Source organism: Melozone crissalis, unplaced genomic scaffold, assembly GCF_028551555.1.
Source record: "Melozone crissalis strain CALT ecotype California unplaced genomic scaffold, PUWL_Pcris_2 ptg000187l_1, whole genome shotgun sequence".
NCBI classification, from domain to species: Eukaryota; Metazoa; Chordata; class Aves; order Passeriformes; family Passerellidae; genus Melozone; species Melozone crissalis.
This window is the reverse complement of record NW_026535952.1, coordinates 2376530-2399100: the sequence shown is the minus strand read 5'-3', so window position 1 is coordinate 2399100 and position 22571 is coordinate 2376530. Positions and strand designations below refer to the sequence as shown.

The following is a 22571-nucleotide window of genomic DNA, read 5'->3' as shown; positions in this document are numbered from 1 at the left end:
TCATTAAGGTGAATCATTCGGGTAACATTTCAGGGTCAAGAAATCTGTGCTGATCAGCTTGTAGGGACAATATTCTGCAAAGGCCATGCTCCATCCTCTTCCTATTTTTATTTATTTCCTAATCCACAGCTATTGGCAGTGCTGGAACATTGTGTTGATCTGACCCAACACAGTTTTTATATTTGTAGGTAAAACAGATTTTTTGAGGCAGAAAATGAGAAAAAACTCACACAAAAGGAGTTCAGTGAGTGGAGATTCAGCTTCAGCGTTCAACTCAGTCTAAACCAAAACCCAGATCTCCCAAATCAGATGTGTTCAGGCTCAGGGTTGGTGAGATCCCATGGCACACAGAATTAGTGGGTGTAGGGATATCCTGACTTCAGAATTCAGGCTGGTTAAAAGTGAATTGTTTGTGTTATCAGGTAAAACTTTGTGCCTTCCACAGATAATGCCTTTTAATCTAAAAAGCCTGAAGCCTTCCCGAGCTTTGCACAGCCTGGCTCAGCTTCCAGCAGAGCAAGCAGGACTTGTGCCCTCAGGGAAGCATTTCTGAGTTTTTCCAGCAATGATAAATATCAGAGCCATGCTCCTGACTGGGTACAGGCTGTAACAAGGGTCAAAAGTCAAGATGTGACAGGGATTCAGGGACAGAAATGAACCTGCCCCACTGGTTCCTGCCACACCTTCCTCAGCTTGAGTGGACACCACCTAACAAAACATTTTGATGTTGCTTAACACGGCCTGGCATAAAAAGCATCTGCTGGCCCAAATTCTGTCTGTAATTTGTTCCTCTCTGAGCTTTTGATCAGCACTCCCTCTTGGGAAGGTTCTTGCTGTCAGCAGTGACAGGAGAATAATGTGGCACCACCCAGGATGAAGATCCTGGCCCAGGGCCTGCCCAAGGGCAGGGTGACATCAGCGGCTGCTGAATCCAGGCCTGACAGTTCCCAATCCCTGCTCCTTCATCCCTTTTGTGCCACTCAAAAACCCCAGGTAGGCAGCTCAGCAAACATCCAGGGACAGGCTCTGAAGTCACAGCAAGGTCAGAGAGCTGTCACAGGAGGCCTGTAGGCTTTTATTGCCTCCTTTCTTTTTGGCAAGAGCTGCTTTTTTAAGCGATTCAGCAGCCAGGCCCTGCTTTGTCTATCAGCATGCAGATGGACTCGCTGCTACTGGGCAAGGATGGTTATTCCATAGCAGGTATTAATCCACAGGAAGAGGAAGGTAACTCAGTGGCTGTGGAAACAGGCTTCTATCCATATCCTTAATGAGCCCTCAAAGCACTTGTGAAGAGACAGAGAATCCAAGATGGGATTCAAGGAAAACTCGCCCTTTCCACAGCACCTCCATCCCAGGGCTGAGCAGCTGCTGGGATCTTCAGGAAGCATCCCAGCCCGGTGATACGTGGTAGAATGCAGGACAAATAAACCAGAAAGGGCAGGGATTAGAGAGTTTAGATCCAAAAAAAGCACTAAATGGCCCCTGATAACTCCTGGGAACTGTTTATTGATTCCTTCTCCGCGCGGCGCATTCCCATTAAATGATTTCATTTCCTTATTTCTCCTAATCACATCACTGGCTTTAGAAGTCTTTTGCTCCCTGAGACCTGGGGCTACACAGATAACTTCAATTTCTCGTGTGGCTCCGCTTTTTATGACATGTGAAAAGTTGATCCAGTAAAAAGTAACTCCTTGGAGCCAGCAGGTCTGGAGCTTTCATCACCAGCAATCGCAGCTCCAAGGAAGGACTGGAGGGGCAATTCCTGTGCTAGGCTCAGTCAGAACAACAAACACCCTTTTCCACCTCTGGATGGGCACTGATAAACTCCTTGGAAGATGTAATTGCCTCAGAAAAGGGTGTTGACACCATGGAAATAGGAGTGAGAGATCAGGAATAATGAGATTAATCAGGCATTGATGCTGTAATGGTCGAATCCTTGAGTCCCTGTAAAAGCTGACACTGCAAATTTTTCCTGCCATAGGAAAACTTGCTCCGTGCTGGGGAAAAGGCACTGGAAACAAAACCTTCATTTTGTGGGGAAAAAGGGGATGCTGCTTGGTGTTTTCCTCTGAAAATAAAGGAAGAAAGGGAAGGCATTAATGGGTATTCAAAGAACCTGCATCTCCCAGCACTTCCCAAATTTAACCTCCCATCCTTGTACAGATTTTTGCAGCAGTGTGAATCATTTTCTCCTGTGTGACACTGAGCCCTCTGGAAGAGCTTTGCTTCCACCAGGTTTTGTGGGGTTTGTAGCAGGAGTGATTTGCTTGTTTTTAAGATTTTGGTTTTCCGCTGCAGCCCTTGGTCCTACACCAAGGGCTGGGGTGAGTTCCTGTGTCTGCTCTGTTATTTAAGGTCAGTAATAAAACCAGATGAGCCCAGACAGGTGTAGAGTGGGATTGATGGGATTTATGGGATTCTTGCTGCCAGAGGAGGAGGACCGGGTGAGATGCAGGTGCCTGGCACTGCTCCTTGTTGAGCTGAGGGATGTTGTCCTTCCTTTGCTGTCAGAATTCCCATTTCCAAAAGCCATCTCATCATGGAGAGCCAGCATTAACCTCCAGACACTGAATAATCTCCTTTGGAGGGGCTTTAAATTTTGTGGATTGCTAAGGCCCCTCACAAGGGGAGAATTTGCACCTAAAAATTCCATTTAGTGGAGGAACTCCCACTCCCTGCTCACCCCCAGCAAACCAGGCAGGGGTGGGCACAAAACCCAAATCTCACCTTGCCATGCCACGCAAGCTGAGAACAGCCTGTGATTGTTCCAGATGAACACATTTTCTCCTTCTTACAGCGTTGCTTTATAATTCCACGTAGACAGAAAGGATCCATTTCCCTCTCCTGCTCAGGGAACACTGCAGCCATTACCTTGTAATTTGTCATCTCTTTAAACCCCACCTGCATCAATAGGAAAATTAAATTCAGTTTGCTTTTCAGTTTGAAATATCTCTGAAGATATTCCCCCATCCAGGACAGCCCTGAAGCAAAAGTTTCACCTCAGGCCTGTGAGTGGTTCTGGGGATGTCAAGTGCTTTCCTGGACAGGGCTGTGATCCATAGCAGATGTGCACCTGCACTGCAGAATGAAAACTCAGCAAATGCACAAAATTAAGGCACCAGGGTACCAGAAAAACGCCTGATTATTTTTGAGATCCTGCAATTTTGCTCCTGTCTGCAAGGTTGGGGAAAAAAAAAAAAAAAACCCCAAAAAACCTACCCTCCAACAAAATGAGGGAAATTAGCTACAGCAAGGCCACGTTTCAAAAGCACAGAGCTCTCTGAGTCCCTTGAGGGAAATTTTACACAATCCTACTTTCAAAATAATGTTCAGGTTGCAAAATTGAGCAATCATAAAAGTCAGGAAATTTAAAAAGTTAGTACGTGTCTTTCAATGTTAGCTCAGCAACGGCAAATATATGTAGTGAGAGGAGTTTGTACTTGCAATTTCTGTGTGAAATTTGAACTTTCAAAGTCTTCCTGTTGACCATTAATATGCAGCATAAACTATATTGGTTATTTAATGTCTTGAAGAGGCATCTTAATCATGAGAATTTCCTGGCTGTGGAATTCAGAGGGGGCTTGGTTGTGAAATAAATAAAACGGCACTGTTGCATGGCTGAGTTATTTTGGGGGTTTTGTCATCACCAGGAAAAAAAGGGAATTTCACCTGTGTTCTAATCACCTCAGAACAACTTTGTGATGCTTATAAAAAACTGTGATTTATATAGTTAGGGAACTGAACTAATCTTTTGGGGGTTATTTTTGAGGATTTCTGTGGTGAAGGGACCACAGTGCTTCCCCTTTGCTGGCAGGAGAACGAAACCTCCCCGGACGAACCCTACCTGAATTAATACCGAGCTGTGCCACGAAATGTTTCAAATACAGGATGATATTTCCAGGCCAGATGCAGGAGCTCTGTGTGGTGGTTTAGCTTCCCATGAAAGCCCAAATGCAGTGTGATGGCAGTGTTTAGATAAGGCAGATGGAGAGCCCAGCTCGGGCTGGGTACTGCAGAAATGCTGAGCCGGATAAATGAGCTGTACTGCGCTCTGGGATTTTCCTGGCTGAGCCTTTCAAACCCCAGGCCAGATTAAATCATCACAGCTGGGGAGAAAATATCAAGAGCTGAATAACTACTTTATGAGAGCTGTAAGAGTGTGAAGGTTTTAAGAAGCTAAATAATTATGGCACTCTCTGAGAGCCACAGGAAAGATGAATGAGCTTGTGGCCGACGGCGCTGGTTCTGCTGATGTCATTCTGAAAAACAAATGAAAATATCACAAATGTGGGGAGGGTTTCCTACATGGCAAAGGCACAGCTAAGGGAGCAAATACAGGTTGAAGTGTGGCAGTGAGGAGTTCAACAATGTCTCAGCTCCAAGGAAAAATGACATTTTGGTGCTTCTAGGGATTTTTATGTGAGGTTCAGTGCCCCAGGTCGGGTGCAGGAAGCCACGAGCATCCTGAGCTCTGTGTCAGTCAGTTTGGGCTGGTTTGGTCATGGAACTCTGTCAGCCTGGGAGTAAAATGTCTCCCATGGAGGTGTGCAAGTGGCAGGACCTAAAACTTTGTGAGAAATCAAAAATTCCAGAATGGTTTGGTTGGAAGGGACCTTAAAGATCATCTCACTCCAACCCCCTGCTGATGCCTTGAGAAGTTTGACCTAGAGCAGAGGCTGGACAAGAATAAAGAATAAAGAAAATTAAAGAATAAAGCAGGGATTTATTCAAAGCATCTCCTCCATGGATGCACCTTGGGCAGCACCAGAGCCCAGCCAGGGCTGCACCCAAGATGAACCAAAATGGCCCCAAAATGCACGGCCGGGCACGGGGGCTGTCCCTGGGATCAGTTCTGCTCCATTTGCACCTTGCAGTTCATTGTCCCATCCCAGCTTTAGCCCAGACAGTCCCACCCTGCTTGTTTTTCTCTCTCCAGCCCACGGGGTTTGTGCTCCTGGGCTGAGATTTGGGTCATTTGTCCTTGGTGCCCAGCTGGGGCAGGAATTGTTTTGTCTCCCTGCTCTGTGCACAGAGCTCACCATCCCTGAATGTGAACCCAGCCCCACACACTAAAGCAGCACAGAATGTGAAAAATAGAAAAGCTCAAACCTGAGGTGTCACTGCCATGGGCAGGGATGCCACTCATTAGACCAGGTTGCTTCAAGCCCTGTGTCCAACCTGGCCTTGGACACTTCCAGGGATCCAGGGGTACCCATGAGTGTCACCAGTGCAAAGTTAAGGCAAAGCCTGAAGGAGAAGATCTTTGGATCAGGTTTGATCCCATCCCTTCCATCAGACGGGTTTTGGGGAGCTGCACTCTGCTCACACCAACACCAGCCTGTCCAAACCCCTTCTCAGAGAACAATGGGGATGTTTGGCCAGTCTGGGGCTGCCAAACCCATTCCAGAAATGCATTTGGAGCAGCCATGCCAGCTGAGCTCCTGGGGTTTGCCAAACCTGGGTGCCACGGGTGCCACCAATCCCATCTGTCCAGGAGTGGTGCCGTTTGTGCAGCTCACACAGCTGTGTGCAAATTCAGGGGGAATTTCCCCATGGAAAGGGAGCTCAGGCCTTGGCAGGGGCTGCCCAGGGGGGTTTGGAGTCCTCATCCCTGCAGGTGTCCCCTGGAGGTGGCACTGAGTGCTCTGGGCTGGGGGCAAGGTGGGAATCGGAAACAGCTTGGACTCCATAATCTCGTTTTTTTCCAACCTTAATGGTTCTGGGATTCTGTCAACCAGACTCAGCCTTTGTGGGGGAAATAATATGGCATCTGGCATAAAAACCAACAGAAAAAATGAGACACCATGTCCATGTTTGGCCTTCACGGCCTTCAAGGCCCAGCTAAGCACTGAGTGACTGCGAAATGATGTGACAATTTATGAAACTTCTCAATTCCCTCGCCCTGCCAGCTCATGCCAGCTTTATTTTTATGAGCACAGGGGCTGGAAAGCAAATTTTTCCATCCAAACTTTAGTTGTGCCTGATGCCTGTGCTGCACAGGATCAGCCATGTCTGGGATAAATCCTTGGGCTGGATCCATGGGCTCCATCCCAGCTGCCTCAGCCTTGGGAGCCACGGCTCCAGAGTAAACTCCAAACAAACAGCGGAGTCTGATGTCACTAATCTGGGTCTTTACCCAGGATTAAATCCCAGATGCACGTTTTACTGCTGTCTCTCTCATTGATTCTCGTTTTACTGCTTCCCTGCCTGGATCAGTCTGATCCTTTTGTTCCTGCTCTTTCTCCAGACCTCTGAGCTGCTCCTCTCATGCAGATTGTGGTTGTTGCGCCCTTCCCTGGGCTGCAGGTGCTTCTGCCAGGGAATTCTGCCCCAGCAATTTTAGAATTTCCCTGCGCGCCCTTCCCAGCTTCAGTTTTACCTTCAGCACCCTCAAATTCTGCACCAGTTCCCTCAGAAATGCCAGAAATCCCTTTCAGCCTCCACAATGGGAATGCAAAATGGTGTGATGTACTTCTTACCATCTGCTAAGCCAAATACGGACTCATTTTACTTTTTAAATTAATTGTATGGACTAATTTTACTTTATAAATAATTTTATTTGATTAATCTCTCACAGCTTGATGAATTAATGTTTAAGGATCAGAGATTTGGGTTGTGCTCAGGTTCACCAGGCAAGTGACTGAAGTTCCACACCCTGGCATTGTAAATTCTGCTGTTTCAACTCCCCAGGCCCTCTCACAAATATTTGCAGGGAAAAAAAAGCAAAAAACAAAAACCAAACTGTCTGGTAAGAAGAGCTCCCTGCTTGGATGTGGGCGAGGGTGGGCAGATCTGAGGGGAGGCAAGGCCTGCCTGGCTCACAGCAAAATTCTTCCCTTCATTCCCAGCCCTCTTTGCTTTTTGAAAGAGGAGATTAGGAAATGAAGAGAGGTTTGAAAGGCACGTTGTAACCCAGCCCTGATCCTACACCTCCTCCCACCCCCTCTGCCCTGGATCAGGGCAGTGCAGCTGCTGCTGTCCCTGCCAGATGTGCAGCAGGAGCCCCAGACCCTCCTCACATCCCTGCAGCCTCCAGCACCTCCCCTGGGTGGGAACCTCCATGGATTTACAACTGGACCTGCACCACCTCAGCATTTCCCCAGATTTCCTCCTGGGTGCCAGGGAAGGTTTTTTGGGGTTGTCTTGGCTTTATTTCATGGTTTATTCCTGCTTGGGGCCAGCCCCACATCATCTCTGCTGGATTTAAAATTCTCTCTCTTTGAAATGCTCCTCAAAAGACACCAAAAGTTTTGTTTCCATCATGGAATTATGCAGCTTTTTGTGGTGCGTTATTTGGGTTTTTTCTTAGAGGAGGAAACTGGAAGTTTCATCTTCACCCTGAATCTTTAATAAACTCACTAGACCTGGAAAAACTGGAGAGGCAACAAAGAAAACAGGATCAGGTCTACATTTTGGTTCCATTTAATTTAATTCCCCAGATTTTAGAGTTTTGCCCCCTCAGTCCCACAGATAAGCAGTGGCAGAGGAAGGTACATTGAGGGAGAGTTTCGTGTCACACATGGCATTAATTGCCAGCCCCCTCAAGGGCTGCCACCTGCTTTTTGGGGTGGCTGGGTGGATCATTTGTCACATCTTGAACTCAGCCTCTCAGTCCTCCCATAAAAATCTGTGGTGTGGAAAAAAGAAAAAAAGAGTGAAGGAGCAAAATGATCTGACTGTGGTTATAAAATGATTGATGTGGTCAGAGGAAGGGATATTCACATTTAGCTCTTTGGTTGGCATGTGAACAAAAGCTCTTGCAGCTCATATTTTCACTGAAGGAAGCCAAGGTTATTAGTTTTGAATTATAATAAACATCCACCATGGGATAACATAGAGGAGGATATTATAATTTATTATATCTACATTTACAAAGTACATTCTGCATGCAATGGCCTATTTAGTTCTGCCCTTTATTTATAGTATTAAAATACACATCAAAACCCTTCATTTCTTTGACTGGAATTGGTTTACTGGAATAAAATAATAAAAATAAAATAATTATTTGGTTTACTGAATCATGGAGGGGTTTGTTTGCCTGTGAGACCCCCCAAAAATGACTCTTTTCTTGCACTTGACTCTGTGGCTTTGGAAGTGTTCTCAGTACCTGTCTGGATAATCTTAAATTGGATATGTCTGCAAACACAAAAACACAATGAAACCCTGTGTATGAACATGATAAATCAACATTTATTTCCTTTAGAGCTCATCTTTCATTGATCTGGAGATGAAAGGAATCGTTCCCAAAGCTCCTGGGGAGGCTTGGGCAGATCAGAGACGCCAGATTCCATTTCCAGGGGGTTCCAAACACAACAAAAAATTCAGTGGCTGATGAGACAAGGTGGTGAAATGCTCAGTGCTGTTAAAATCAGGTGATTGGTTCTGTGGGGAATGGATTTATAGAAAATTCCTAAGGTTTAATAGAAGGCTCACAGATTGTGCATCTGTATGTAAACTTTGAGATGAGAAATGCTGACTCAGAAATGCCCTGGAAAAGGACAGACATTGCTGAGAGAGAAATGGAACTAGAAATAAGTTTTAAAGGATGGTTTTAAAAATAAGATTAGATATTTTAGAGAAATAGAACTGTGAAAGATGCACTGTAGTGGGACCCACGAGGGGTAATTTTAGATTATTGGTTTTAAGGCATTTACAGCATGGTGTGGCTAAAGCTGATTAGCCAAGAAATGCTTGTAATGCATTATAATTAAAAAATAGTCAACTTCTAATGTAATTCTCTATAGTCATACCCTTCTTATTAGATTAAAAATGGAAAAGAAGTTGTTAAAACTCCTCTCAATTTCCCCAGCTCTAAGTCAAAAAAAGGTGTAATCCAACAGGTTCCACTGACACTTGTGGGTGTTTTTTGGGTGATAACACTGGGTGATATTTTTTTATATTTTTGACTTATAATTTGATAATTTTGACTTTTTTCCTCTATGAAAATAAGTCCAGCTGAGAGTAAATCCATGGGTGCTTGAATCCCTGAAGTTTTACAGTGGGACCACAGAGCCATTGCTCTAAACTTCACATAGCATTTTTTTATAAGAGCATCTCTGAACATCGTGTAGCATTTCTTTATAAGTTGATACACATAGAAAAGACAAGACAAGAGTTTATCTCAATATTTACCCACGGGATTGGAGTAAAAATAAATCTTTGGCAAAAACATAGACGTGAGAATCAAAATATATATTTTTTTGTGTGCGTTGGGACCGTTTTCCTTCCCAAACAAGAGCAGGCCAAGCACGCTCAGAAAGTCTCCGTGCTGGAATCAAGCATATCCACTTGTGGAACATGATCTGCGCCGCCAGGCCGGGCTGTGTGCGTGGGCCGGGCTTTTATCAGCGCCGCAGATTAGAGGGGAAGGGGGGCACCAACATCTGCACAAAGCCCTGGGGCTGCAGTGACGCAGAACCCGCGGGGTCTCACTGCCCCGGGGGGTTCCAGAGAGCCCCGGGATCAATCAGGGCGTTTGTAACCCGGGATGCCAGGGGGTGATGGAGCCGGAGGAGCCCGGGGGTCAGGAGCTCTGCTCTGGGATCGCATAAATCATCCCCATTGCATGTGTGCAGCGTGCTGGCTGCCCGTTGTAGCTGAGGTATTGGAATTCATAGCCCTCTACTCCTGTTGTAATTTATATATATATATATAATATATATATATTATTGTGTCTGAGTTATTGTAATTCATAGTCCTCTATTCATTTTATAATTATTATAAATATATATTATATTCTATATATTATTGTATCTGAGTTATTATAATCCATAGCCCTCTATTCATATTGTAATTATTATATATTATATCTATGTATATAATTTATATTATTGTATCTGAGTTATTGTAATTCATAGTCCCCTATTCATATAGTAATTATTGTATATTGCATATACAATAATATATTGTAATTATAATATATAATATATAATATATAACACATAATATATAATATATAATATATAATATATAATATATAATATATAACATATAATATATAATATATAATAGTATCTGAGTTATTGTGATTCATACCCCCTATTCAAACTGTAATTATCATATATTATATATAACGTATGTAATTGTATCCAAGTTAGTGTAATGCATAGCCCTCTATTCATATTGTAATTATTATATATACTATATTATATATATTATTTTATCTGAGTAATTGTAGTTCATAGCTGTCTATCCATATTGTAATCATTGTATATTTTATATATGATATCTATATTCTATTTTAATTATTATATATATAACATATATATTCTTGTCTCTGAGCTATTGTAATTCATAGCCGTCTATTCATATTGTCATTATTATACATATTACATATTTATATATTATAATACTGTAATTTTATATATATATATATATATGTATATATATAAATAATTGTATCAGAGTTGATGTAATTCATAGCCCCTCTTGTAATCCAGAGTCCTCAGTGCTTGCCCAGTTCCACGAGCATTTCCCTCCAAATTACTCTGGGTGATTTTCCCCGCTGGGTTTTTAACAGCCTCAAGCCTTGGAGTTTGTAACATTTCCTGTGGCACACTCAGCACTGCCCAGAAACACACCCTGAGAGCCAAACCAAACCTGCTGCTCCTTCCCCAGCTGCATTTCCTTGCATGAGCCCAAACCAAGGACCTCGTTCTGTGCCTGCCCTGCCAATATCTACTGGAGCACTCCTGCCTTGTTTGTTATCCCTGTCCCACCTGGGCTCACTCCTGCTCCCCCCTCTCACGTTATTTATGTTATTTAATAGTGCTTAAAATGGTTTCCAGCCCAATTTAGCTTCACCTTTGTTGCTGTGAGGTTTTGTGAGTTTTGGGCTTTGTGCCAGCCGTGGCACAGACTGGTCTCAGGAGATTGTGATCCCCAAAATGGTGGTCAGTGCCATCCCATGGTTCAGGTGCTTCCAGAAACTTCTTCCCAACATTTCAACCACTGCTTTATTTAAGCCCAAAAGGAAATCTGGTGGCATAACCTGCTGGGGTCTGCATGCTCAGCTCTTCTCTTATCTCAAGGTTGCTGGTGGCTCTCCAGAGGCAGCACAGCCCCTCTGCTGACCCTCCTTCCCCAGCCCCAGCCCCAGGGTGTTCTGTCCCACATGGAAAGATCTAAGGGAGAAAAAATGCACCAGCACAACCCCTGAAACAGGATCTGTGCTGCCATGCTGCACAGGAGCAGGGGGAAGGGGAAGGGCAAGGCCATGTGCTGGATCCAGGCTGGGCTGCAGGAATGAGCAGGGTGTCCCCCATCATCTCCATGCCCAGGGGCTCAGGGCACGCTTCCCCTCTCACTTCTGCCCCCATAAACTTTCATCCCACAGCTGCCAGGCATCCACAGCCTTCTCACATCTTTTATTTTATATCTTTGAGATTTTGGTTCCTGTGTTTCTCCCAGACTGAGTTACAGGCAATGTCTGAGCAGCTCATCCTAAACACAGAATTCCTGGGGCTGGCAAAGCCCTGCCAGCCCATGGAGTGCCAGCGGTGCCCCATGGGCACCCTGTCCCCAGCCCAGAGCACTCAGTGCCACCTCCAGGGGACACCTGCAGGGATGGGCACTGCAAAGTTCCCTGGGCAGCCCCTGCCAAGGCCTGAGCATCCTTGCCATGCAGAAATTTTTCCTGATATCCAACCTGAGCCTCCCCTGGCACAGCTTGAGGCCTTTACTTCTCATCCTGTCCCTGTTCCCTGCTAGAAAAGGACGACTCCCAAGTGAGAAAGCAAAATTTGCTCACTTTCTAAAGAAATAACAACAAACACAACCCACACAGGGAAAAAAAAAAAAAAAAAAAAAAAAAAAAAAAAAAAAAAAAGCTGATTTTTGATTTAATATTTGCCTGGCTCAGCCCACAGGGAACATCCAGGGCACCACTCACCTGATCGCACGGAATGTTCCTCAGCTGAGCTGTAAAGTGAGACATTTCCACCAGGCTGCTGATGTTCCTGCAGATAAAAGGTGTTGAGTTCCTGCTGCTTTCACCACTTGGCAGGAGGAGGGGAAGGCTGGTGCCCAGCAGTGAAAGTGTTACTGAGCACCAGGGGCAGCTGGAACTGCTGAGGGAGCACATGGAAAACATGACGCCGAGCAAGAGCAAGCAGGGCTAATTAACGCTGGCTGCTTAAATTAGAAAGCTTTTAATGGCTGATGTTTAAAAATAACACCTTAATGACATCTAAAAATAGCTGCTGCTGAGCCCCAGAGTGGTTTGACCTCCATTAAATTGGGGGTCCATTTCCCAGGACTCATGGTGTAAATCACATTTTCCTTCGAGGTCCTGTTCTCCCCAGGATCAGCTGCAAAGCCTCGTGCCTGACCACAGGAACCTCTTTGCAAATGCACCAGAGTGAGCTGGATCACTCCTTGGGATGGTGGGAAAGGTCCTGGGTGGGATGGGGAATTGGAGAGGATAATCTTGTGTCGTGCTCATCACGAGGGAGCGCAAAAAGGAGACTCAGGGCTGCCCCCATCGCTCTCACAGCTCCTGAAAGGGGCCTGTGCTCACCTGGGGCTGGGCTCTGTCTGCAGCAGCACTGACACACCCAGAGCACACAGCCTCGAGCTGCACCAAGGGAAACACAGGCTGGAGAGCAGGGAAAAGGTTTTTCCAGCAAGGGTGAGAAAGTTCTGGAATGGCTGCCCGGGGAGGGGGTGGAGTCCCCATCCCTGGGTGTGTTTAACAGAGCCTGGATGTGGCACTGGGGGCCAGGGTTCAGCTGGGGCTGGGCTGGACTCGATGGCCTTGAAGGTCTCTTCCAACCCAGGGATTCTGGGAATTCTGTGAGTGGGAGATTCCCAGGCCAGGCAAAAACAGGGATGAGGAAGGTGGTTCTGGGATTAAGGACACAGGTGACCCCAGCTCCATTTCCAGCTCAGTTCCCAATGTCCTGTGAGATGTCTTGAGGTGCCTCATGGTCCTGCTCTGACCCAAAACCATGTGGAGATCTCCCTGATCCTGGAGATATTCCCAGGAAAATTTCCCTGAGATCTGTGGTGTGCTTAGATCCAGATTCACCTCACAGAAAACAAATAATAATATAAAACAGTGAAGTACTGCTTAATTTTCCTTAATATGGGAATCAAACCCAAATAACCTGCAAGGCAAATATACATGAGGACTTCTTGGGTTGGGACAGAAATAAAATATCTCCAGTAGTGCTGGAGGAAACAATTTGCTCCTTTGTGCTGTGCTTGGCCCTAACTCATGGCCTGTCATATCTGTGATAGCTGAGAGAAATCTGCAGCCTGGCCTCCCCTGGAATGGTGATTTCTGATATAAAACCTTCTGTGATTTTCTCAGAATCTGCAAACAAGGTCAATTCCTTCAGCAGCCACATCAACTCAGGTGTTTTCATTTCTGTGTTACATAAAGAGAACCTGAAAGGCCAGGAGCTGGCAACAGGAGAGAAAACTCTCCTAAAACCAGGCACACTAAAGAAAAGCTGCTCTTTGCTTTGCTCTTCCCTTCCAGGCAGCAAATTCAACATCCCATTCCTGCCCATCCCATGGCAAATTCCAAATAAAGGGAATGTGTAGGAGCACAGAGTCCTCAGCCTGTGGTGTTTTCTTGCCCAGGCCACAAAATCCTTGTGCTTTTCAATTTTCCCTTTCTTTTCACAACATGCAAGGGATTGTTTTTGGAAGAAATGACCCACGCTGCAGAAAAGATGGAGAGAGACAATTTCCAAGGGCTGGAGGGACAGCACACAGGGAATGGCTTCAAACTGAAGAGGGCAGGGCTGGATGGGATCTTGGCAATGAGGAATTGTTCCCTGGCAGGGTGGGCAGGGCTGGGATGGAATTCCACCCCTGGATCCCTGGCAGTGCCCAAGGCCAGGTTGGGCATTGGGGCTGGAGCAGCCTGGGACAGTGGGAGGTGTCCCTGCCATGGACCTGGCTGATTTTTAATGTCCCTTCCAACCCAAACCATTCCATGATTTTGTTGTCAGGCAGAGAGCAGTGAAAGCCACAACAACAGAGACCAGCCCTGACTCTGATGTCACCCCAAGCACTCCAGACTCATTAGAGACAAGTCTGAGATAATGAGAACGTGGAGCAGCTTTCACTTTGCTCCCTCTGGCTCCTTCTGCTGTCCTGATGGCATTGATTATTGAATCAGATGCTTTTCCTCCCTTTTCCTGCTCAGGCCAGCTCCAGCAAGCACTTCCACTTTCTCCTCCGAGCAGGAGCTCAGCACGTGCACAGGGCTTGGCAGAGCTGGAGCCTAAACTCGTTCCTGTTTCTGAATTCCGGGCTGGATTGTGATGCAGGGGTTATTTTATATATTAAAATATCGTGTTTCTGCCCACACACATCATGCCTGATGGATAACAGAGCTGGCAAGGCAGCCACTGGAAAAGGCCACTTAGTCTGGGATTTATACAGGAGGAAGAGTTGCCATTCCTTGTTTTCCAGCTTGGATTTATACATGAAGAAACTGTGAAGGTGTTGTCCCTCAGAAGCTCCAGGATGTTTGCCTGATTCCACATTTCACCCACAACCCGAAATCATGACCTGAAACTCCCCAGATCCTAATGAAACTTATTCCCCTTTGAGTTACATTCTTGAAATGCAACCTCAAGAAATACTGGCCAGTCAGGAAAGCGACTTTAATCCAATATTTGTTATCCTCTTCCACAGGTTTTAAATCACTCTTTTTGCTCCCTACTTTGAGCAAATACACCCTTATTGTTTTTCTAGTCCTGCTGTGACCTTCTGGGAATGTTTTCATCGTGTAAAGCAACCTGCAGTTCCCTACTTTATAAATCTCTTTCATTCCAAGTGTTAACACTACCTAATTCTCCGCTTTACAGAGGAAATCATGTTTGTTTTTTTGAAGAGCCTGCTGGGAAGAGGAATATTTGCATTTCAAATATTTTTTTTCCATTTCATAAATTGTCTTGAGTTCTCTTCCCAGCGGGCAGCACAAGGCTGTTTATATAAGGGAAGAGGGAAGCTTGCTTTCCCATTACTTCCACAAAAACACGATTAACAGCGATAACTATGCTAATTATTGCCCTCGCTGCGCTTGAAACGCACCTCACTGGCTGGAGAGGCAAAGCTTTGGGGTAATAATTAACTCCTTTTTCCCTCAATTACCTTTTATTAGGAGAGCAGGAGGTGTCGGGGCGGAACAGCCGCAGATCTTCCAAGAAAACCTCGCGCCTTCCAAGGGAGCCCAAGCGGAGGCGCCTCATTAAGGGAACCCCACAGCACAAACATTCCCATGGCCAGCTGGGCCTTGGAGCTGCTCGGCTTCTCCCTCAGCCTGCTGGGCTTCATCGGGACGCTGATTGCCACCATCCTGCCGCACTGGTGGCGCTCGGCCCACGTGGGCACCAACATCCTGACGGCCGTGGCCTACCTGAAGGGGCTGTGGATGGAGTGCGTGAAGCACAGCACCGGCGTCTACCAGTGCCAGCCCCACCGCTCGCAGCTGGCGCTGCCCGCCGACCTGCGCGCCGCCCGGGCCATGATGGTCATCTCCTGCCTGCTGGCCGTGCTGGCGGCCGCCGTGGCCGTGGTGGGCATGAGGTGCACGCGCTGCGCCGAGGGCAGCCCCGCCAAGGCCTCCATGGCCGGCTCCGGCGGCGTCGGCTTCGTGGCGGCCGGCCTGCTCTGCCTGGTGCCGGTGTCGTGGTGCACCAACGAGGTGGTGGTGGATTTCTACAGCCCCACGCTGCCCACTGGGATGAAGTACGAGATAGGGCAGGCTCTCTATCTGGGCTTTGTCTCCTCGGCCCTGAGCATCCTGGGTGGGGCCCTGCTGTGCACGTCGTGGCTCGGGAATGAGGCGCTGTTCCAGCCGCGTTCCGCAGCGCCTCCATCCTCCAGGCCTCCCAGTGCCTCCAAGGGCGACCACGCTCCTTCCCTGACATCTGCGTCCCACAGCGGCTACAGACTGAGCGACTACGTGTGAGCTCTCCCTGGACCTGCCTCGGGAATTCTGTGCCTGGCACCAGAGAACTCGGAAGGGATGTTGGAGTTTACCGTTGTTCGTTCCTTCCTTTTCTTCCCCGAGGAGGAAAGGGTGTGGATGCAGAACTGCTGCCTGCAAAACCTGGGAAATAAAGGCAAAGGAGGCTGAGATATTCCCAAGGCAGCACTTCCCTGTCTACCTCCCATCGCAGCTTTCCAGGCAATTCAAGGAATATTTTGTTTAAAACTATCGTTTTGTTTGGAGCTGGTGCCCTGTGAAGCAGAACTGGCCACATCTCTTTGTTTCTTCTCCCCAAAAAAGACAGAATTTTCCCTAAAACCCAGAATTTCTTGGGGATACACAATGATTTCCAGCAGATTGCCTGCTCAGCTCCTCATTTCCATAATTCATGAACATGACAAGGTATTAATTTTGCTTTCACTTAACTTTTTGTTTGTTTTTTTTACAGTCCCTTGAAATATGAATTTCAATGGCACTGTGACAGATGCATTTGACAGCCTGTTACAGCCAATATTTGAAGTTATACTACAATGTTTTGACCTGATCAAAATAAAATTTCAGTGCATTTGTTGAAATGCATCACAAGGGAAACAAACCCTCTAAGTGGCTCAGGACTGAGTTTTTTACAAATGTCAGGAATAGAATGGAACCAGACATTTGATATTAAATATACTTTAAAAATTAAAAAGTCTAAGAATTTGTCACTTTTAGCTTTTGAGCAGATTTAGCATTCTGCACAATCTGTGCATTATGGGGAGTGGAAAAACAGTTTCTAGAATCCTATTTCATAAATCCCATGTAACGAAATGTGCTCATTTCTTAGGATGAATGCTGGTATTTTGTGCCTGAAAGTGCATCAGGGTTGGCAGGGATATTTCCATCCCTTCCAGTGATTTTTGGGGAACTTCCATTGGGGCACAAGGCACCCTCCATGGGCTGTGACCGGTGCTTGTCAAGAGTACCAAATCCAGACATTTCCTTCTAAAATCCTCACAGAATTCCATCGTTCCACAGTGCATTCAAACAATCAAAAATTAAAATAATGAGCAAAGAATCCCAGCCCTCTCCATCTCACATTACAGCAAAGTCCCAGGCACACATATTAGGATATGAAATTATGACACAAAACAGAATCAATGGATTTCTCTTAAACCAGAAATTTACAGGTCTCCCACTTTTAACAGATGGACCAACACACTGAAAGAAATAATTCCAAGACCTACGAGGCAACAATTCTTCATTTGGCAAAAGGAAAAATCTGTTTGCAATTATATTGTCACCTTGTGTCACCTCCAGAGCTGGGAGATTTTCAACATTTCCCCTGGTTCCACTCTGAATCTTCCTTTTTGTGGTTGATCACCATTGCCTTTGGCTTCGTGTTGATTTGGATTGGGACAGAGGGTTTTCAGCACTGCCTCATGTTAACATCACCACTGCTTTTAAAAATAAATGGATTTTCTAAGCAATTTGCTGAGACCAACAATAATAAAAGTGATCTGGGGCCTGACTTTGGTTATTTGTGGTGATAGGACAAGGGGGGAATGGCTTTGAACTGAAGGAGGGCAGGGCTGGGTGGGATGTTGGCAATGAGGAATCGTTCCCTGGCAGGGTGGGCAGGGCTGGGATGGAATTCCATCCCTGCATCCCTGGCAGTGCCCAAGGCCAGGCTGGACACTGGGGCTGGAGCAGCCTGGCGTGCATGTTCATAGAATCCCAGAAGGATTTGGGTTGGAAGGGACCTTAAAGTTCTCCCAGTGCCACCCCAGCCATGGCAGGGACACCTCCCACTGTCCCCAGTGTCCAGCCTGGCCTTGGGCACTGCCAGGGATGCAGGGATGGAATTCCATCCCAGCCCTGCCCACCCTGCCAGGGAACAATTCCTCATTGCCAGGATCCCACCCAGCCCTGCCCTCTGGCACTGGCAGCCATTCCCTGTGTGCTGTCCCTGCATCCCCTGGCCATTGTCTCTCTCCAGCTTTCCTGGGGCTCCTCCAGGCCCTGCAAGGCCGCCCTGAGCTCAGCCCAAAGCTTCTCCTGTGCAGGTGAGCAATGCCAGCTGTGCCAGCCTTTCCTGCCAGCAGAGCTGCTCCATCCCTCTGCCCATCCTGGAGCCTCCTCTGGGCTCTCTGCAGCAGCTCCAGCTCCTCCCTGCGCTGGACATCAGTGGAAGGTGTCCCTGTCCATGACAACTGGTTGATTTAAGGTCCCCTCCAGCCCAAATTTTGTGATCAATGACCCTGCAAACATCTCAGGGATGGACCCTGAGGTGCAGGGAATGGACACAAAGTGCACAACCGCTTCTTAGAGAAGATGGAGACCAACTGTTCATGGTCCATTATGGGTTTCAGGGATGGTTTTTTCAGCCCAGTGGAGGTGGTCAAAGCCTTGTGCTTTTCCCGCATTTCCATTCTATGGGATGTTGTCAGGTGATTGGATATCAGCCTGAGGCAGGGCTTGGACAGCCATGAATGCTGGAGCACAGCTCCAAGGGAGGAAATGGTGCTGGGTCATTAGGGGGGGTTGCCATCTACTGATAAATCCATTCCCTTGCCAGGTTGGGTGTGCTGGGAACGCTCCTGTGCAGGGCTGTTCTTACTGCAGCAATCCCAGCCAGGCAGAATGTGTGACAGGAGTAGGAACAGTTTGTAAAGTCTGGCAAAAATTCCTGGAAGTGCTCGGATGTCAATGGAGAGGGAAATGGTTTCTGTCACAGAGCTGTGAACCAGGGATCTTACTCCATGCTAAAACTGACACCAGTGTCTCTCTCTCTCTTTCTTTCTTTTTCTTTCTTTCTTTCTTTCTTTCTTTCTTTCTTTCTTTCTTTCTTTCTTTCTTTCTTTCTTTCTTTCTTTCTTTCTTTCTTTCTTTCTTTCTTTCTCTCTTTCTCTCTTTCTTTCTTTCTTTCTTTCTCTCTTTTTCTTTTTCTTTTTCTTTCCCTTTCCTCTCTCTTTTCTCCTTTCCTTTCCTTTCCTTTCCTTTCCTTTCCTTTCCTTTCCTTTCCTTTCCTTTCCTTTCCTTTCCTTTTTCCTTTCCTTGAAATTTCCTTGAAATTTCCTTTCCTTGAAATTTCCTTTCCTTTCCTTGAAATTTCCTTTCCTTGAAATTTCCTTTCCTCAAAATTTCCTTTCCTTGAAATTTCCTTTCCTTTCCTTTCCTTGAAATTTCCTTTCCTTTCCTTGAAATTTCCTTTCCTTGAAATTTCCTCTCCCTCCCCTTCTCCCTTCTCCCTTCCTTCTTTCCCTTCATTATTTCTTTCCTTCTTTGATCTACTAAAAGACATTATCCCTTCCTTGCATGCCTTGCTTTGCCATGTAACATTAATGTTCTTTTTCACTTGTAATTTTCGTAAAAATTACAAATACACCTTGGTCCCCACGTTCATTTTATCCACATTTCCTATTCTTATCACTAAAGGGGCACCTGGAGGTGTTGATTCCCAACTTAATTCAGATCATCCTTTCCAAATCTTCAGCCCATGGCATCACAAGTCATGTTTAAACCCTTCCCTGAGAATCCTGGCTGTTCTTCAGACAGTTCCCCATAAACTCAAACATCTGAATGGTTTAAAATTGACAAGAAAGGCAGGGCAGACCCAAGCTCCCTCCTTTTTCCTGGGGGAAAAGGTGGTTAATTTTATTTTCTGCTTTAAGCAGGAGGAAAAGACATTAATTTCATTAGCTCACACTGCAAAGATGTTTGGTAAGCAAACTGTTGGAAAGGGGAGTGAATCAATGCAGAGGGTTTGACCTGTTGAGAGCACATGTTCAGACTTCATAGAGATGTGTGGATATTTAAAATGCTGCAATTCCAGCTCCACTGACTCGCCTGAGGTCACCATTTCACCCATAAGCTCATTATTACTGTCAATACTCCCAAATCTATTAGAGAGCTTTTAACTAAAAGGCCTCCAGAGCAAAGAGAATCAAAGTCAGGGGGATTTTGCCCCCTCAGAGGGATGGGATGGCAAGGAAAGGCTTTTGTTGGCCATTTCACAAAGTGTTTGGTATTGAGCAGAGCAGCTGCAGCCCGTGGGATGTGTGAGGGACTTCTCCCTTCCACTGGAGTCAAGGACAAGCAATTTTATTTTAAAAATGTCATAATCACTGGTATTGATCACCAGGGGTGCTCTCAAATCCATCCAGGCCGGGGCTATCACCTCTATTGCTATCCCTGCCAGTTCCAGCCCAATTAGGCTGCCTTGCTAATGAACCTCAGCTGCTTTTCATGGCTCTCTGTGGGAGAAAAGGGATCACGGACAGAGCCATCCCAGCCTTCCACCCTGCCCTGAGCTGCCTCTTTTTTCCACTTGGTCACATTTTACCATCCCATGGAAAACACAGAGAGCAGAAGTTCTTGAAAAGAAGCCTTGAAAATCAGAGTTAAAAGTGCTTGGGAGAGGTTGTGGCTGCCCCTGGAGGCCTGGAAATGTCCAGGGCCAGGTTGGACACTGGGTTTGGAGCAGCCTGGGACAGTGGGAGGTGTCCCTGCCATGGCAGGGCTGGATGATTTTGGAGGTCTCCTCCAACCTGAATGATTCTGTGAAACACGTGGTAAAGATCAGATAAAATAACACCAGATTTGGGTTACATCATGTTTGCAAAGTCAGATCATTTTCGGCCCACTCACTCTTGAAAGGAAGCAGGGGATGAAGAATCTGGAAATGGGGACAGTTCAGTAAAATATTGAACACTGTGAACTCAGGGAATCAGCTTTGCACTTGTTGATGTTTTCTAGAGTTTTGTGGAATTGGTGCTTGCTTCCTCTAAAGGGAAAACCATCAAGCAAGCTGCCAGCAGGAGAAAAAAATATTGAGAGCAAAGGAAAGGAATTCCCATTCCCAGTGGTACCCAAGTGTTCCTTTAGCGACCTGGGCACGGAACAAACGGGGCTGTGCTGGAGCCAGAGCCCCACAGAACCCCTGGCACCAGGGGCTGGCAGATGCCCCAGCAGAGCTGCCACTGCCTCAGCCCTGGGGAGAAGCTCCTTGGAGCTCTCAACTCATCCAGTCTTTGGGACCTGGATCCAGTCTTTGGAATTGGAATCCAGTCTTTGGAACTGGGATCCAGACTTTGGAACCTGGATCCAGTCTTTGGAACCTGGATCCAGATTTTGGGACCTGGATCCATTCTTTGGAACCAGGATCCAGTTTTTGGAATCTGAATCCAGTCTTTGGGACTTGGACCCAGTCTTTGGAACCAGGATCCAGACTTTGAAATCTGAATCCAGTCTTTGAAACTGGGATCCAGACTTTGGAACCGGGATCCAGACTTTGGGACCTGGATCCAGACTTTGGAATGTGGATCCAGTCTTTGGGACCTGGATCCAGTCTTTGGGATCTGGATCCAGACTTTGGAATGGGATCCAGTCTTTGGGACCTGGATGCAGACTCTGGAACCCGGATCTAGTTTTTGGAACCTGGATCTAGTTTTTGGAACCTGGATCCAGTCTTTGGAACCTGGATCCATTCTTTGGAACCTGAGTCCAGTCTTTTGAATCTGGATCCAGCCTTTGGAACCTGGATGCAGACTCTGGAACCTGGATCCAGTCTTTGAAACTGGGATCCAGACTTTAGAACTGGGATCCAATCTTTGGAACCTGGACACAATTTTTGGAATCTGAATCCAGTCTTTTGGAACCTGGATTCAGACTTTGGAACCTGGATGCAGTCTTTGCAACCTGGATCCAGACTTTGGAACCGGCGTCCAGACTTTGGAATGGGATCCAGTCTTTGGGACCTGGATGCAGACTCTGGAAGCTGGATCTAGTTTTTGGAACCTGGATCCAGACTTTAGGACCTGGATCCAATCTTTGGAACTGGGATCCAGACTCTGGAACCTGGATCCAGTCTTTGGAACTGGGATCCAGACTCTGGAACCTGGATGCAGACTTTGGGACCTGGATCCAGACTTTGGAACCTGAATCCAGTCTTTGGAATCTGGATCCAGATTTTGGAACCCAGATCCAGTCTTTGGAACCTGGATCCAGCCTTTGGAACCAGGATCCAGACTTTGGGACCCGGATCCAGGCACACACGCTCGTTTGGGATCTCTGGGCTGGTGGTGCTGATCCCGTGGCCAGCAGCACATCCCGAGCACTGGAATGTGCAGTGCAGGCAGCAGAGCCCCAGTGGTGGCACCTCAGGGTCTGCCACAGCCTCAGCTCCTCCTCTCCAGACTCCCTCAGCAAGCTGCGCTCTCCCAGCTGTGCTTCTGCCTCCTGGCAGCAGTTACGTGGCAGACACGAGCAGACTGATCCATAAAGGCAGAAATGGGCTGTGAACAGAACTTCTGGAATGTCTCGTTGCTTCCAAGGCCCAAACAGGAGAATGTTGGTCTTTAGAGAAGCTCACACTCCATGGGCTCAACGCCCTCCCTTCCTCTGGAGGTTTTATGGTGTCTGGGCATCAGCTCCAGCTCTCCCTCAGTGTGACCAGACCTGCAGCAATTTCTGTCAATCCTGCTGCCAGATCTGCTTCTCTTTTCCCAGCCCCAGCCAAAGTTTCCTCTGCTCCTCCTGCAACACATTTCGAAGATGTGTTTTGGCCAACTTTGTTGAATTCTTTGTTTTCTGCTTAATGAGTTCCATCACCTCCTGAGAGTGTCCCTGCCCATGGCAGGGG

The 22571-nt window shown here is 46.7% G+C and overlaps 2 protein-coding genes across 3 annotated transcripts in view; one reads left to right on the top strand and one right to left on the bottom strand.

The window, feature by feature from the left end:
- Positions 1 to 22571, bottom strand: part of DOP1B (DOP1 leucine zipper like protein B) — a 248579-nt gene that overhangs the window by 72557 nt on the left and 153451 nt on the right. The gene's annotated exons all lie outside the window — the stretch shown is intronic.
- Positions 15239 to 15931, top strand: CLDN14 (claudin 14). Its single transcript, XM_054293741.1, has one exon. The coding sequence runs from the start codon at positions 15239 to 15241 to the stop codon at positions 15929 to 15931; it is 693 nt and encodes a 230-aa protein (XP_054149716.1).